Source organism: Rhinatrema bivittatum, chromosome 18, assembly GCF_901001135.1.
Source record: "Rhinatrema bivittatum chromosome 18, aRhiBiv1.1, whole genome shotgun sequence".
In the NCBI taxonomy this organism is placed as follows: Eukaryota; Metazoa; Chordata; class Amphibia; order Gymnophiona; family Rhinatrematidae; genus Rhinatrema; species Rhinatrema bivittatum.
Window position 1 is genome coordinate 53,114,108 of NC_042632.1, and position 18,605 is coordinate 53,132,712.

General features: G+C 41.8%; 1 protein-coding gene across 1 annotated transcript in view; it reads right to left on the reverse strand.

Moving 5' to 3' along the window:
* Positions 1 to 3,653: 3,653 nt before the first annotated feature.
* The window catches only part of PPP2R2B (protein phosphatase 2 regulatory subunit Bbeta), a 143,729-nt gene continuing 128,777 nt past the window's right edge, over positions 3,654 to 18,605 (reverse strand). Inside the window, exons 7-9 of the mRNA XM_029583902.1 lie at positions 8,322 to 8,491; positions 6,584 to 6,675; positions 3,654 to 5,106 (exon numbers count right to left, since the gene is read on the reverse strand). Coding sequence (XP_029439762.1) covers positions 4,827 to 5,106; positions 6,584 to 6,675; positions 8,322 to 8,491 — 542 coding nt within the window. The 3' untranslated portion in view covers positions 3,654 to 4,826. The remainder of the gene's footprint in view (positions 5,107 to 6,583; positions 6,676 to 8,321; positions 8,492 to 18,605) is intronic.

Consider the following 18,605-nt stretch of genomic DNA (forward strand, 5'->3'; position numbering starts at 1 on the left):
AGGCCTGCAGATTGGAAAATGAATGAGAGGGAGGGGGTGGCTAGCAAGGAGCCTGTTTTCATTTTATTATTTTCTGGGGAGAGAAATGGAATGGGGGGAGCGGAAGAAATAATATTAATCATTTTCCTTTGCAGAGCCAGAAGTGGGTTTTTTTTTTTAAAGAGTAATGGTGGTGGTGGTGTGTGTGTGTGTGTGTGGGGGGGGGGGGGGGGGGGGGATTGGGAATCGGGCTAGGAGGCCACTTAATCGGGTATTTATTTGTATTTATTTAAAAACTTTTCTATACCGTTGCTAAGTAAAATACTATCGTAACGGTTTACATGTAGGCACATATTTCATGTAGGTGAAAGTGTACTATAGTACATTCTAACAGGTGCTGTCAAAGATTCGGTTACAATATATCATTGTACATAGTTGTTTAGCGAAGTAATTCATGACCAATTGTTCCAAGGTACTTACACGGGTGGTTTTATCACACATAGTATTATAGTTATGCTTATTGTAATGTAGAGTTCATAGACTAATCTACTGTAATGTTCTAAGTACTGTGTGTTGGTGCCTTTCTGTCTTTCCTCAATAATTTCTCTCTATTCTCTCGTCTCTTTGCAAAATGCTTGTTTAAAAAGCCATGTTTTTAAACTTTTCTTGAATGCCTTGAAATCACTTTGTAGTCTGATCTCTGGAGGCATTGAGTTCCAGATTATGGGTCCTGCTAGTGATAGGGCTCTTTCTCTCACTTGTGTCAGTCTTGCTGTTTTAACTGATGGGATGGTTAGGAGGGCTTTATCTGCTGAGCGGAGGTTCCTGTGTGGAGTGTGTACCCGTAATGCTGTGTTCAACCAGTCTGATTTCTCATCATAAATTAATTTGTGAATGATGCATAGGGTTTTGTATTTAATTCTGTGTTCAATTGGTAGCCAGTGTAACTCTGCTAGGGTTTCAGTTATATGGTCTCTCCTTCTTTTTCCGGTTAGTATTCTAGCTGCTGTGTTCTGAAGTATTTGCAGTGGTCTTAATGTCGTATTAGGTAGTCCTAGCATAAGGGCATTGCAGTAGTCTGTACTAGAGAAAATTAGTGCCTGTAGAATTGTTCGGAAGTCATTCTGAGTTAGTAGTGGTTTAAGTTTTCTGAGTACCATGAGCTTTGCATAACCTTCCTTTACTTTTAGTGATATGTGTTGTTTCAGATTGATTTCAGGATCTATAATTATTCCCAGGTTACATACTTTTCCAGTTCAATTTTCTGGTTGTCTTTGAGTATTATTGAGGTCTTTTGAAGACATCTGGTTAAGAGGCAGGTTATCTGGCCACACAAGGCTGGACAACGTTAAACCTTATTGGACATAGTCAAAATCTAGCCGGTTAGGTTTAAAGGTATCCGGCTACAGGCAGCCGGATAACTTTAATTAAGGATATCGAGCAGGACGTTCATCCCACTGAATATCCAGGAGAAGCAGCAGGATAACTTGCCAGCTTACTGAATATCGGGCCCTAACCGTTTAGGGTGATGTACTGTGACTTAAGCTTCAAAAACGCATTTGTGCACGTTAAAACAGCAAACAGCAGTTATAATTGTGTTTGTGAAATTTCCTGCATACTCGTTGCTGTTTTAAACTGTGTAATTTTGCATTTGCAAAGCCATGTGCAAAGACTGGGCTAAAGCTCTAGTGAGCTGAAAATTCATGCAATTCAATATTAGAAAAATTACTCTTCAAGGAAACCAGCTGCAGTTTTTTTCCAATAAAGTCTGCAATCTTGTTGCGGACCTTATCGCAAATACATGCTGCAAATTGCATGTAAATAAGATTTCAGTAATATGTAAATGAGCCACTGCCACAGAAACCACGTGCTACGGGCTCATTTCTATGGAGCCAGCTGCACGATAGCATATCGGCCTTCAAGCCTGAAGCAGAGCCTAAGATGCTGCCTTCCCAAGCTGCTTTTCAGCCTTTAACACATTTGGGTTCTCCTAATGATGCCTGTGACTCACTTGGAAGGCAGAGGGGGTGCAGGGGGATTGTAAAGGCACACCAAGTATTTCTGTATTTCTTGGCTAAGAGCAATTACATGATGGGCCAGTTTATGCTGCTCGTCTCTTTAAGGTCCGCAATGCTAAAATCTCCATGCATTATAACCAACAGGACTGCTCTCCCTCTCTAAAGTGGCCCTGACCTTGTCTTAAAATGAAACTGACGCTTTTAAAACAAGGTTCTTATCAGCATCTGTTCAAAAAGAGCTTGACAAGGGGGTTCCATACTTATCGGCACATTTTTTGTAACTTTCTGGCTTTAATTGCAATGTATTCTGGAACTGATTGACCTGTGTGGACAGTCAGCCATATATTTGTACCCTAGAGAGGTTAGAGGGCTAAGCAGAACTTGGTCTAGACACTTTTTAAACTGGAGGCCTACAGAGAACTTCAGATGCACCATAAAGCATAGACGTTGGCTTATAATAAGCCAGTGGCCCCACATTGGCACATTTTCTTTGAGTTTGCATTAAGCCAAGCCCTAGAAAGATTTGTACAAAAATATGATTTTTTGCTGACGTGCCCTTTGTCAAAAGGGGTCATTAAACCAAAATCATGGCATCCCAGAGTTAAAAGTCTCCAGTCTGCAGAGCCTCTGATTGCTTTGGTTTCCAGGTTATTCACAATGATGCAATACATCTGCCTGCACTGCTTCCAATGAAAATATATCTCATGCATATTGACTAGACTGTAAGCTCCACGAAGCAGGAACTGCATCTTATGTGCAACTGTACAATGCTGCATACCGCGAGCAGAGCTATAGAAATAGGAAAGAGCAGTATTGGTAGCAAATTCATCATGGATATTATGAAAATCAAATTGGTCCCAGGTCAGGATGATGGGCGCAGTGGACCTTGGTTTGACCCAGCAAGGCATTTCTTTTAGTAGCACTGGTGTAACATAAGTTATATATCTTGCCTGCCAAATTCCTACAGCAGAGAACCCTAATGGAGCATAAATAAAATTTTATTCTGATGAATGCACCTTATTAATTAAAACATATTTAACAGTTCTTTGCTAAAATCAGCCTTCAAGTGAGTAATAATCAAGTGCCAGGCCTTCACTTCCATAAGAAAATCCAGCTACCAAAATGCAGTGGGATGAGAGTGTACAATCTAGAGCGAGGGCTGATACCTGTTAAACACTGAGCTATCTGCTCAAATGCTCCTTAGACACACTAACCTGAGAGTTTAGTTGCCTGTACGCAAGCAGTAAAATCCTATGTCTATGCTGCAGAATGTCTGAAAAGCCGTCTTGATCCTGGAGAAAACTTAAATTGTTGCAGGTTGCGATAGCATCTCTACTTTCTTCCTTCAGCCCTGCAGTTACATTTGGTGAAAGGACCTGCATGATGTGCCCTTAAAAGCTCATCTAAAGACAGCACAAAATGCTGCAAATCTTGAAACCTTGCACCAGGACCACCTCTGGGCATGTACTTGCCCTTTTTAACAAGGGTCGCAAGGTTTACGATGGCATTTTAGGACTCGACTATGCCACGCAGTCTCCAGACAGAATGGGCCACTGTGGCGCTATATTCCAACTTGCCTTTCTACTGTTCAGCTAATTTAAATTATATATATATTTTTTTTTTGTCAAACACACTGTTCACCAAATTCAACAACTTTAAAATTTTTTTTAATGACTTAATTTTCTTCTTCCATTAAGGGATGGAGAAGAGGGTTGAGGGAGAAGGGAGTGGAAGGGGGTGGGGGAGAGAGGCCATATAACCGTTCTCCAGGTTACAATAGAAAAGTAGAGTTCTGAACATGCAAACCGGGAAGTTGTCATGGAAAGTCTGCTGAAGTCCATGAATGACCTCCTCAACGCAGCCGCGTGCGCTGAAAGCAATCAAGCAATCTATGCCTTTAGGACATACTGTAGAGTAAATTAGCAATGTTTCTGGTTTTTTTTTTCTTTGATCTTCCCTTCCAAAAATAAATAAAATAAGAGAATGTCTGGGAAATTAAAATAAAATATCGAGGAATTAATTTCAGTAGTAAGCAACGAGGATCAATTACAGCCCAACGTAATTTTGGTTTGAAAAAGTTTTTTTTCTGGAAGTATTGGGCAGGTATTTCTAGACACACCCGAAAGGCACCACAGTTTTATAGAGTAGGAACCCAGTTGATTCTCTGCAGGGCATTTTGTGTGAACGCCCATGGACTGGAATATTTTATTCCGTGGGGCTGCTTCTGAATTCATCCAATGCAACTTCTTTTATTTGTAGGCTTACTTGTACAGTTCCACGAAAAAAAAAAAGTAAAAAAAAAAAAGTTACTCAAATGCCGAAAAATAAAAAGAGCCTATTTACCCAGAAACTTGGAAATTATTTCTGAGGTGGTCACAAAATTAACTTTAAAAAAGGTGATTTCTGGGAAAAAAGACAGCAAGAGCAATGTATTTTATTTTTAATAAAATCAAAACTGGTTTAATTCATTATTTAAAAAAATTCTTCTGCATGTTTGTTTTTTTTTTTTTGTTCATTGTTCCTCACTTGAAAATCAGGAAGCGTATAATATCCCCTTCTCCCCAAAATAAGCCTCAAAACAGTAGATGAGGACTTTGGAAATCTATGTCGGCTGCCGTAGAGCTGTGCCAAACTCCATAGGCTTTCGAGCCTTTTAATTCTGCGGTGCCTAATGCTCTTCCCGAGGTGGAACCCCACCGGCTCCTCACCTCCACCCAGTTATTCATGCGGAGGTTCCAAAAAAAAAAAAAAAAAAACCAACGAAAAAATAACGCCACTTCAGCGCTGGGTCTCCAAGTGTCCAAGAGATTACAAAATAGCTGGGCCCTCTTAGTTAACCTTGTCCTGAAATATATACAGGTTATTTGTAGCAGCTACGGTGATTATGTTTTCTGAAGGATGCCAAGCTGTGTGCAAGATCTTTTTACTGAAGTCCAGACTGTCCACGCTGATTTCGTCTTTCCTCCGCTTCCCGCCTATACACACTTTCCGGGGCTTCAGCACAGCCCTGGGCTTGCTGTTCTCTCTGGAGGCTTCTAGCGTGACATCGCGCTTGGTGTTGCGGTCAAACATCCTGAAGAAGTTGTTGTAGGACCCTGTCATTATGACGCTGCAAAACAAGACAGGGTTAGCCTCCCCACCTCAGTCATGGATTCGCATGGATGCTGAATGCTATATCTGAGACTGGCCTTATCTTTCTGGCATGGTTATCTCTGGGGGGAGGGGATCAGAGCTTTGAACTTACCAGGGGGATGAGGAGAGGGGACTGGCCCCCTGCATAGGGGGCTGATCTACATGGAGGAGGGGTTTAGGAAGGTAGATCTCCTGTGGGTGGAGCTTACTTTAGCTGGCTAAGGCTGACACTCGACACCCATCTGAAAATGGACACCTTAAGAGTTTTCATTTTTCTCTCTCATCTGCTGGGAAATTTTGACTGCCGCGAGTTTAAAACACTTTGGAGGCCTGCACTGAACGTGAAGATGACGATAACCCTTTAACTAGGAATTCCTCCCTTCAAGTTTTACTTCTTCCCTGGGAAAAAACTCCCCCTTTATTATGGAAAAAAAAAAAAAAAGGGAGAATCGAAACTGCGTCCATGCGGACCAAAGGAAAAAAAAGAGAGAAACTTAGTTTTAAGTTCTCCTGTTCCCATCCTACCAATGTGGGCTGCCCAGCCGTTTGCCATGAGAAGCAGATTCAACTGCAAGCAATGTCTGGATGCTTGGCTACCATCACTGCTCTGATCGATGTGCATAGTATTTTCTGGATGGCTGGGGCCCAAAGTGGTATTTTGTGTTAATATAAACATAACAAAAATGACACTTAAGTTCCTTATCATGTTTAATAACTGACATAAGATAAAAGGGGGTTTTTTTTTCTGTTTACAAAAACAAAATGCAGCATTAATTAATTTAAAAAAAAAAATCAGACCCATACTCAAATTGGATTAAGGATAAAAAAGCAAGAAATGTAATCACCGATGTATCAGTCCTAGACTGAGCTTTTCTTTGAACCAACCAGAACCCTTCAGGTCCACTGCCATGGTGGAAAAGAAGACAATCTGGATTGCCTTTACAAGGATAATGTTAGGAACAGGTTAAAAAAGAGTCCTCCTCAAACTGAGCCCATTTACAGAAATGGCCATAATGGTTGTAGTCATTCCTAGCCTATCTTTCCTCTAAATAAAGTTCTATCCAGTTGCCAGTACAGATTCCTGTGTGGCGGAGGAAGAAAGCGAGAGAACATCTTGGCTACAGGAACCATGCAAGCAACTCACCTCAACTAGCAGAAGCCAATGGTTCTTCCTTCTCACATTCCTTCACCCACCCCTCTGATTTTCTTCCTTAAAATGCAAAGATCCCAGATTCGCTAACATAGCCTGTCCTCAGTGTCTCTTGTAAGCTCCATAGAACAGGGACTGTCTCTTCTGTGTCTCATCTACCAGTGTATAAATATTTAACAGTAGTAGAGTACTAAACTGGGCCTAATTTTTTTTTTTAATAATACAGAGATACCCTCAAAGCAAACCAAAGGAACAGTACAGTCAATCATCTTTTAAATAAAATATAAGTAACCACCTTCCTTACCTGTCTGATCCGTTCCAAACACATTCAAATTTATCAAATATGCAGTCATTCTCGTACAGCGAACACAGCTTGCTTCGAAGATAATCATGAACCTGATATCAGAGGAAGATGCAGACAGTGAATGGGGGAACATGTTTCAATTTATGCATTTCAGTGGTGACGTCAGGTTCTCAGGTGTGAAGTTCAGAAAAGTCAGGCTTTTGTCCTATTGCATCTTATGGCGCTGTAGTTCCTGTTTCTTGAGGAGAAGATAGAACTACTACATGTCCATGAATACAATGGGTCCAAACCAGGACCAGCTGAACCTGTCTAATGACCTGAAGCTACCCTACTAGCCCTTATTTCTGGATGCTAATAGGTGTTTTCAACTTACGTTGCTGTTGTAGAATTGTTCACCAATATGAATGGTTCTTGGACCACGGATACAGTCATTAAACAATGTTAAATAAAGTTAGTGTAGTGTGGTTGTTAGTCCTCTTGGGTGGACAGAAATAACAGTCAACACATAAAAAAATATAAGGTGATACCTTTTTATTGGCCTAATTTTTTTCATTTCTTGTTAGCTTCTTTTAGTTCAATAAAAAGGTATTGTCTCATATTTTGTTTGGCCATCTTTATTTTCAGTTTCTAATGGTTATTAATAGTGACGCTGTTTTCCTGCAGAACCTTTTGTCCAAAATGATTTAAAGAAAAGCAACAAGAGCACTCTAGGCTCATTTATCAAAAGTTTTTTCCAACATGGAAAGAATGGGATGAAGCCTCGCTGAATTAGGACCTCTGTGTTTGGCATCCGTCACCACACACTGCATGACTACTATCTTTGTTTACAAAAAAAAGAAAAAGAGCCTTCAATATCTTCCCCACCTTATGACTCTTGCAGTCTGCAATCAGATTTGAGGCCATTTAGGTAAGCTTTAGAAGGATAACTCCTGCCCTCCAATGTGTCTCTGAGAAGCTGTAGGACGGCCCCCAGCGAAGCGGTGCAGATTTTTAGAGTGTGTGTGTTGTTTTATGCAGCCGTGGCTGGCCCCAGGCAGGTCTTCATGTTCCAAGCTGCCCATCACCCACTTGATCAGGAAAGGGACAGAACTTGACTTTTGTCTTATTCGTTCATTCCATGGCTCCTACTGGTAGTGATTTCTACTCTTCTGGTAACGTGCATATCATGATAAATATCGGGAGGGGAGGGGGTGTGTGTGTGGAGGAAAATAAGGGGTGTGCATGTAATAAAAAGGAGGGTTTTTCTGGCATAAGGAACAACCCTTATACCATCAGGTATCGTTTGAGTCTATCTTCTTGAGTTCTGCTGACTGCTCCTTGTTTTATGGGCAAAGAGCAGAATTATGGGCATCCAGATGGAGATACTGAAGTTTTAATAAGGACTTGAGCCGATCTACTCTTAATTTTCAAAGAAAGTTAGCAGGGATGTACCTTGAACCCATCCGGTGGTGGGAGCAGAACTGACCTCTTGGCATTATGGTGTGATCAGCGTATGTCTAATGTTGATTGTTTTATTTGTTATCTAGGGAAGTCTCTCTCAAGTTTGTCCCAGAGTATCCCTTAACCAGTCTGGTTTTCAGGAGGCAGCACATGCAAATCTATCTTCTGTATATTCATTGTGGATATCCTGAAATCCAGCCTGGCTAGACTGCCACAGGGGAAAAACAATCACCAGCAATAATTACAATTATTTCTAATAAGTGTTCTAATAACCATGTTGAAATGATGTTCCATGTACCTGATAGGTCTCAATTGGCCTGTTCTCCATGTTCAGGTCCCATACTTTAACGGTGAGGTAATCCCTGGTCATGACGTACTTTCCACTGTGACTGAATTTCACATCCGAAATCGAGGAAATGATCTCAGAAAAAAAGGATCTATTACTTGCATCTTCAGGCTCTTCGAAAACTGCAGAAAGCAAAGTAAAGAAAATGCAGATTGGTAGAAGCACTGGTTAAAAAAATAATAAAGAGCGTTGGTAAAACCATCAGAACAATGGAGAGAATAGCTTTTATTTGCTATATATCCTTATGTGATGCCAGTAATTCATGTGCCAGGAGACCACGCAGGCTGCTTGATAGCGCTCCTGGAATCTATGTAATGAACAGTAGAAGCTTGGACGAGTTACCAAAATACCTTTAATGCGTACTCTGCAACAAAACTGCAAGGTCATTTGTAAAATTGTATAGTAAATCCAATTAGGCCATGGGATCTCTCTTTCTCAAAGACTTCTGGATGTGCCTATTACGTTTTCTGGACTGCTTGATGCTCACGCCAGTGCCTCACAAGATTCAAGCCTACAGCACAAGAGCTGGATTCCGGCAGCCAGCTGTTTTACCCCCTATAGTGAAGTGAAAAATAAAACAAAATGGGGATGGTGAGCTTGGTTTGCAGATTGTCATGTTGCGGGCAAACAGCTGTCGTGTTTTTATTATCTACTGACTTGTCACAGTGCCATGGAATGCCAGGCAGCGTTCTGGAGGAGAGTGAAAATGCCTGAAGTTGCCGGCTAAGAGTGACATCTCTACAAATCCGATACGGTATTATCTGCAGCATGAGCAGGGGTGGACTTCCTCTGTAGCCAGCAGGAAGGCTGCCGGCCTGCAGGTTACAAAAGGAAGAGAAAACAGATGATGTCCCCGAGACTCTCTCTCTCTCTCTCTCTGAATTCAAAGACTTGTCATAGCCTGTGACAGCCACCGGCTTTCTCACACACTGGCAGGACTGCCTCATGATGCTCGTTAATGGTTGCATCATTTGGATAGCATTTGTCATGATGTCAGACCATGAAAGTGCAGAATTAATTATCAATGGTAATTTGAGACTGGGGGAAGAAGGGGGAGAGGATTGCATTTGTCTTTCTACCTTGGCTCCCAGCTCATCTGGAAACCTCTGTAGCCCTCATGCTGGTCTTCTAAGGAGCAAAGGTCCTGAGCTGATAGGCATGGCTCTCTTTCTTCATGGTTTACCCAGTGCTTTGTTCTGTTAACTCTTCTTTTTAAAGGTAAGTACACATATCAGAATTCTCTAAAGATCCCAACCAGACCCTAAACCAGCATCTATAGGGTAGAAGAAACCATTCTATAGTATAAGAGGGCTCTGTAAGGAACACATTGTGGACTGCCATTGAGTCAGATATCTCCCTGAATTGCTGTTTTAAATTAAAGGACTAAGAAAGAATTCGATGCACTGACTTCAAACTCTTCAAATTACTGAAATCTGAAGAGTTTATAAAAGCACCAGGAATGAAGCGGCAGATGAGGTGGACCTTATCCACGGTCAGATTCTGGGTTAAGCAAGCTAGGTTGCTAGACAAATAATCTGATGTGACTGCAACAAACGTTACGTGTTGCGCCTTGTTGCTTCTCGAAAATGGACACAGGAGTGCGGCCACAGGCCCATTCTGTGGAAGAGTTAAAAAGCTGTCTAACTGGGGATGATTCACATCACAAAGTGTCCATGAATGCTCTTGAATTTCAGAGCCGCAGCCAGATGGATGGGGAGAACTTTGGTGAGCCTTTTTGAGTCACCGAATCCGAGCCTTTTCAACGATAAGATGAGTGGGCGCTTTTGCTCAGTTTTCCTAAGCAGAATTCCCTTCCCGCTTATGAGGGGAGGGTGAGCCTTCACCTTCCCATGAGTTTGTGGAATAAATGGAGAACACAAACGTAATTTGGGTGGAAAAAAAAGAACAAAAAAAGATTCCAAGACGTTAGGATTCGGGGATGCTTCTGCCCGTCTTAGGGAGAAGATCTGTTTTTATTTGCAATAGCTTTACCTTTTTAATTTAGCTGAGAGATGAGTAAAATCGGGAAAGCAGCAGCTGGCTTTATAGTTAGTCCTTTCCTGAAATTCCAAAAAAAAAAAACCCTCACACATTTCCTCTCTGAATGAAAGAGAGTGTGTGTGATGAGAGGGTGAGAATTTGCTTTGTTGAACGGCAGAGTAATTATCTTAGGCGAACTGCCTCTGCCTAAGTAGCTGAGTGGCCGATGTGCTCTCTCTCTCTGTTCCTTTTAAGCTGAATACAAAATATAAATTATCCAGAATGCAGTGCTTTGCTTTAGGGCCACCTCTCCCCTGTGAAGTTGACTATTACTGTGTCAAGAAAGAGCAGCCAGGATGCGCACATAAAGATCCAGGACTTCCAAGGGATGCAAAATGTACTTTAAAGAGGGGGAGGGTGGGCAATGGCCTGGATGCCGTCCGCAACCGTTTTGGGTTATTTTTCCGACACCCTAAAGTCTGCATTGCTCCCTTGATAATATAACCAGTCGCTAAGGTTAACAAATGTGAACGTGTGGGCACTGCCCAGGAACCATGGCAGGAGGAGAATGCTGTTCTTGGTACAGCTGTAATGCCACCGTCACATTAAGCTTTCCTGGTCAATGAATGAATGGGGAGAGGTTTTTTTTCTTGGGGGGATGCTGGGAGAGAGCTGTAAATTACATGGTACATGGGGCCCTCCATTTGACGCATCCTTACAGTTCCTGCCTCCCAGGGCTCCATGGCAACCGGCTCCATCATCACCTAATAATGGGCAATCGCTCAGTTGCCTCTGACAGGGAGGAGCACGTTGAGTAAAGGTCACCCCCCCTCCAAGCAGTTGTAAGCCGGAGTCTCCACTGGGAAGAAATTATTTCTATTCAGGTAAAAAAAGGTTTGATTATTGGGGAGGGGGGGGGGGGGGGGAGAGAAGGGCAAACTTGATAAGCAGAAAATATTTCCCCACTATGAAATTACCTGTGAGGTCCTTCCTCTTTTGGTGGGGGTAGGTAGGGTGAATGCTAATACACTCAACTTTGTCAGTTTCATTATTCTAGATGGCAAAGCAATCAATATTTACACAGAAATACATGATTAGACTTTGAAGAGAGAATTATTCATTTTCAGCTGCTGTTCAGCTGGGAAGCGTCTGGAAGCTGCAGAGAGGGTAACAGTACCTGATGCAGGGGATACATAAGTGTGAATGCATCACTGCACAATAACATTTTAGCCCAGGTTAAAAGGGTTGGCTTGTGGCTTAGCAATAAGTGAACTTGGGAGTTCTGTGCGAAAGTGCTCAAGGATTGTAAAATGGAGCTGCCCAGATGGTAAACCTCGAAGGCGAAAATGTTCTGATCCAAGGCTCTGACCAGCGAGGCAAGTGAAACCTCTGCCACTGGCCCGGCCCAGTTGCTCGGCATCATGGACTGTTCACTGCCGTGTGGAACCTGGGTCTGCGGTTTTGCTCCCCAGCCTGGCGCCACAGTTCCCAGGCATTGTAACTACCTAGAAGCAGGGTACGTGCTTTATTGGGGTTTGCAGGGAATCCAGGTCTGTAGGTCCTAGCCAAGGACGCTCTCTGCAAAGTCTGAGCAAGTGAAGGAAAAAGTTAGCAGTTATGCAATGCCCAGCTGCATTATAGAGGTGAGAGGCAGATTCTCTCTCTCATATGTGTTTCACTTATTGCATTTTTGTATAAACTGCTTTCAGTTCATATTTATGAAGCAAGGTGGTAATGTATATAGGTGGGAACTGAAGTGTAACAGGAGTACAGTTTATGCTGTCAAAATGTTAACTGCTGAGACATGACAGCTTCTCCTGGGCCCCAGAGCTCTTCCTCATCAACTGGCCTCATGGTCCTCATGCAGCCCCTTTGCTGTGATTATCATGGAAGACTAATAGGAGAAAAAAAAACAACTGAGCTAGATTTATCAAAACTGTAAATGATTTGCAATCATTACTCCCTCTTCCATTCCTCATGCTCAGCCTCGCTGCTCAACAGCACTTCTTCCGGCCTGTAAATGCCAGGGATGGGGCTGAGGAGCTCTTGAACACTGTAGTCTTAAAGCAGTCACTTTAAGAACACCAACAGCTGCCTACTTTTCAGCCTGCATGAACGCTCTTTGTAAACTGCCCTTCAGTTGCTAAGCTTAAAAGTTCTAGCTGCAGATTGTTCAAAAGCCTTTGTTAGCTGACCCCAGCGCACATCTATTGCTGTCCACCACTGAGCCTGCAAAAAAAAAAAAATCAACTTTTCCACAGTGTAAAGAGTGGTGCACTGTGTCTGGTGGCACGGAGTTAAACACAGCTGGGGGAGAGGCAGAATGAGCACAGAGATCGTGGGAGGAATATTTTGCAGTACTACTAGCATTGATTTTCTGGTAAGTAAAAAAAAGGCCTAAAGAAGAGTATCTGAGAGGAAGTTTCAAAGGCAATAGTGCAAATAAACCCGTAATTCTGCAAAAATCTTCCAGCATAATGACAGAGATGGGGCAAAAAGTAAAAATGTCAAATAAAGGGAGCCGGAAGCTTATTAGTAATGCACATCACCACCTAATAACACCCAGCAAGGCTCAAGAGCTGGGATAAGAAGCGGAAATTGGATGTATGGATATATGCAGATTAAGCAGGGAATTTATTAAAGATGCTCTTCCTCTATCCCCTGAGAATCCATCCTCAGACGTCAAAGCTACTTCCCCACTCATGAACTGTTTCAATTGAGTTTCACGCATCTGGTGATCTGCAATTGACTAGAGCCCAGGCGTCAGAAAGATAGAGAAAATCAATCTAAAATGTCATGGAAGAGGTCAAACTGAACAGGTTTCTTGGGCTGCTTCATGTTTGCAATGGAGATGATAGGCGGATGCTCCAGCAGCAAAACTAAGCAAGACAAGAGACTGATTAACCAGTGGAGACGAGCAGAGATATTTTCTTCCGGAAGAACACGACATCTGCTCTATGACAAGTCAGTGACATGATGGAGATAAACCTCATGGTAAACATGGCTTCCTTAGCATAAGCATCTTACCTACATCTGCCCTTCTGCCGTGCCCCCGTAATATGGACAAAACAAGGAAACAGGATCTAATCACAGTGATGGAAGATCAAAGGCACTAGGTAATGTCTCTTGCATGTGGTGGGGACAACAACAGTACCTTAGTTCAAGAAAGCATAGGAGAAAAACAGGGGATCTCTGAGGGAATGGTAAGTATTGCAAAGCTGAAATGGTTGGGTGTGGATGGGCAGACTGGATAGGCCATATGGTCTTTTTGAGCCATCACATTTCTATGTTTCTGATGTCTCATGCTTCATTGCACATCAGGATTTAATACCTATTGTATTGCCCTATTGTGCCTTTTTAGTTAATGAACACACACATCGTGCTCGCTGTAATGATCTATTATTGCGATGTTACTTTCGTGAACTTCTGCTTCCAGCAATATTAAACTTCACCTTAATATGCAGTAGATAACCTAATTTCAAAACAACTTTGCATAGGGTCATCTTATCATATACATTCATGAAATTAAAATTGTCTGTTTTCTGCTTTAGGTATTGTAAAGTGCCATCCATCATTACTGTTTCCCTCTCTGTCAATACTGAATTCTTTGGCAATCCCATATTTTATAAATACTATTATATAATAAATAAAAAGCATTTGTGTTTATATGTAGAGGTAGAGATTGTAGAGAGAGGCCATATGATGATTATTTTCCACCATCATGTTTCTGAGCTCCCCCACCTCTGTTCTAGTGGTGATTATAAGTTGGTGCTATGTGCCCCCTTTCTGTGAGGTTTTCCGGGTGAGGCTGGATGAGGGTTTGGACTCCCATCTTAAATATTGGTAATGCATAAGAAATGCATTGCAGGCCCAGTGGAGAGGATGGGAAGTTGAGGCGGTGTTGGCGGGATTGTCCCGCCTCCTTTATGCCCTGTTCTTCCACCCTCTCATCTTTGTAATTTAAAGTATAGACTGAGGGAAGGAAAGGTACTAGGGTATAGATACCTACTGCATCATGCTATCAGGGTACCTGAGCCATTAGACAGTATTTGGGAATTATTTAGTAGTACATAGTGGAGAGGGGAAGGGGGATGAAAGATCTGGCTTGGAAGATCAACCTCCAAGGAGATTGCTATTCCTCAGGATAGAGAGCATGGCAATTTGCAGGTGGTATGGTACACCCATTACTAGTTGGCTGACAGGGTTGACTGATTGGGATCTCCAAAATGGAAATTTAAATAGATTAGACTGGATAGTTTAAAGCCCTCTGCAATAGGTTTATCAGTCTGTGTTGGAATACAGTGCACCCCTTCTGCAAATCCATTTCTGCTCAGCAATCCCTGAAATATCATCCCATAGACCAGGAAGCCAAAACACTCATTGACACCATCTACAAAGCCATTCATTCATCTACAGACTGTAAGCTTCCCTGCCTGGGCCATTATCCTGGACTGGGAGGATGAAGGAGAATAGCAGTTGTGCACCTATCAACTTTACCCTCTCTCCTAAAGCCATGAAATCACATTTGACACAATCTGTGTGGTACCTAACGTTATCTTTTGTGCCAACTTGGATGAATGGCACTGGATAGTAGTCAGTGAGCTTGAGGATTTTCAGCAAGGTATCCATAATGTCTTGGATTTTGGCTTGCAGCAGACAACACACCTTCCAGGACAACATGTCTAGTCAGTAGAGAGATACCGCCATGCCCCCAGAAACAAGTCACCAAACACCCCTATCCTCTGCCATCTAGGTGCATTAGTTGTTGAGCCTGCAGCTTTGGGGTTTGCATGTTTCAGTTCCTCCTTATCTTGGGATAGTTTCTTCTCCTCTGCTTCCAGGGCTGCATACCAGTTCTTCATCTTGAGGGAAAATTGGAGTTGTGGTATAAAGTTTAGTAACTGTAGTAATCTGGGTCCAGCTGTCATCTTGTGATCCAGTTTAACCTTCTCTTCTGCTTGAGTTCTCCCATCTTTGATGCCTCAATAAGCATTTCATTGATGATGTCCTCATTCTGCAGGATGCTTCACAATCCTACCATCTCCTCTCTCTGACTCTCTCACGAAACAGGTGGTACAATTCAATCTGCTGATATCTTTCAAACTGAATGGTTCCTCGTTGTGGATCAGGTCTTCTGTCTGGCCAGCATTAGAAGGGTTAACAGTGGTGACAGCTTTAGCGATTAGATGTTTTCTGGCCCTTCTTCAGTTGTTGGAAGTTTCTGGTACCTGTTGAAAGCAATGAGAAAGACCTACCAAACTCCCTGTCTTTTTCTCAACTTTTCTGCAAGTAAAATTAGTTAGCCCGTGTAATCTAGCTTCAAACTTCACTCAGAATCCCTGCTTGTGGTCCTGTTTTCTTGCTTATTTGCTTACTTGATTGTTGCAAGTATAAAGTGTCTTATTTTATTCTTTGTAAACACCAAAAGTGCACATAAACTTCACTTGGTCAAGAATTTTCATATAAGAGTTTTTTTTATTTCAACGCGGTGACTCCTGACAGTTAAATGTAATGTTTGACAACAGTCCCCGACACAGACCCATGTTTCGCCAGTCCGGCTGCTTCGGGGGGATTTTTTAAACAACAATCTGTGTCACATAGTATTCTGTATAGTATACTATATATATAAAAGTATACTCTTATATGAAAATTCTTGACCAAGTGAAGTTTATGTGCACTTTTGGTGTTTACAGTCTACAGTGTAGAGTGCACCCACGCTCCAGAGTTTACCTGGAATTTATCTTATTCTTTCACATTACAAAATATATTTATAAATATATGAAGTATGTAGTTTTGTGTTGCTCCCTTTGTAGACTCTTGTTATGGATATAAAAGTAAATCAGAGCAACTAGAAACTACCACCAAGATCAAATAAGATGCTACCATTGAAGCTAAAAAAATGTTGCTTAATTTTTCTATTTGCAGAAGACAAAAATGACTTAAATGACTTGCTATCCCTTTCCTTCCTGGTACAAAGCAGTACCTTTCTCCAACTGATGATGAATAATTTACCCTAATCTATGATCTTAATCCGTTTACCTAGGATCTCTAACAGACATACTATTTCTTATGATTTTGGTTAGGGTTAATTTTGCACTTATTTCTCCTAAGGTCACTAATAGGTTCAGTTATACACAATTTCCAAAACTCCTTTTTAGTTTATAAAATGTAGATTTGTATCTATTAAGTGTGTATTCTATAAAGAATCCTCTTGCCTTAGTTACTAAAGATCAGATTAACTAAACATATATTTCCTGAATTATTTACTATGGTATTACTAATGAAGTAAATTTCAGGGGAAGTTTAAGTGTTCTGACTTCAGAAATGACTGAACTTATCTAAATTATTTCCTTGTGTTTCTTAGGCAACCAATGACAAATTATTCTGTGTACTTCAACCCCTTAATTAGTGGGTTAGTCTATAAAGTTAGAATGGAAGGTAGGGATGGGGTGGATCCCTTTCTAAATCTAAACAATAACAATATCCAACAAACAAAAAAACAATGCAAATTAAAAAAAAAAAAAAAAACCGCAATTAAGAAAAAAATATCCCCCTTCAAAATAAGGTCTCAGCAATTGAATTAAAGCCAGACAAATTACCTATTTGCTGTTCAGCTCCTCCAAGAAGGATTTGACATTCTACTGTACATTAAGTGCTGTATCTTACTGGGCAGATTGGATGGACCTTTTGGTCTTCTTCTGCCATTATTTCTATGTATCCCACATTGCAAGCATCTTGCTGTATATTTGGTAGGGATGTGCATTCGTTTTGTCTGAATTAGACAATTTCAACAAAATTGTCTAATTCGTCCTGGTTCGAAGGACCCAAAAAACAAATGCAATTTTTCCGGGTTAGTGCGCGCTAACTTTAAAATGTTAGCGCGCACTAACCCGAAAATCGAGTCCTTGAAAAAAAAAAAAAAGCCTTAACCGTGGGAAAAATGAAATTTCCTGCGGCGGGCTGAAAATGAAGCCTGAACCGAACGGTTTTACCGCTGCACATCTCTAATATTTGGCACTGACTCCCATTACAGTGAAAATCATAGGCCAGGTTCTTATGGCCTGGACTGGAGACAGGATGCTGGGCTTGATGGACGCTTGGTCTAAACCAGCATGGCAACTTCTTATGTTGTTATAAATAGCATGTGAATAGGGTATAGTGTCCTTGTTTCACTTTATGCCTTTTCCTGTCACTTACACTAGTCCCCTGAGCGTACTCTTGAGTTCCCTCTCAAGTTCGGATTTAGGTATAAACAATGTAGGCAACTGAGTCCGGTACCAAATGTGTATAGGTGCTGGAGCAGCAGCCCTGTGCCTTCCTCTCAGCCTGCCACATGATGCCATGTGTCTCTAGTGGCCCTGGCTTAACAGCAACAGAAACTGCAAATTTTAAAAAATTGAGCGTGTGGATTCCTGCCGCACCTTGCACACTTCCACACCCTGTGCTGCTCCGCCCCCTCCTCCTCCTCCTCCTGCATAGGATTCCTGTTACCTGGGAAATCCATGCAAGGGTCAGGGTGTCCTGAGGGCTGCAGGAGGCCCTGTGTTGAATTTTTTAAATTTCCAGTTGCTGCTGAGGCCGTGGTGTCAGCACCACAACTTAGAAGGGTAGGAGAGGTGGGGAAGACAACCCGAGAAGGGGAAAGATTGTTTCCTTTCCCTCCCCCACCTGCATTACCTTTGGGCACCCGGTACTGGAATCTGACCCTGTTCTGTCTAAGATACGACTAACAGACCCAGTAAAGCCTGAACTCGGTAATCACTCTATGGGTTTGGAGCTTGGTAAAGAAGTCTTGTGATGTGTTTGCTTCGTTATAGACGTTTACTAGGCAGTTTAAAACACAGAATCAATATCTTTTTAATCTGTAATCCAAATAAATACATAAAGTTATCTATACTATCACAACAGCTGCATCACTATATAATTACAGCACTGGAGGAATTCCAATAGGCTGCAAACCAGGATTAAACTCACACTTTCAGTCCTTGTGACCTGGGCAAGTTGCTCTATGTTCCGCTGGCTCAGGAACTCACTTAAAGGGGAATAGTATATATGCGCATAACCAGCACATACCTGTGTATATGTTATTTCATGAATGTCAAAAATACACACGTATTTTTGGTTTCATACATACGTTTTACCAGGGGGTCGCTGCAGGGCAGGATTTAGAAACACACATGGTGCTTGCTCCTTTAGAAGACACATAAGTGTGTATCAGACTTGTCTTTTGGCTGCAGTTTTTGACTGGGTGAAATG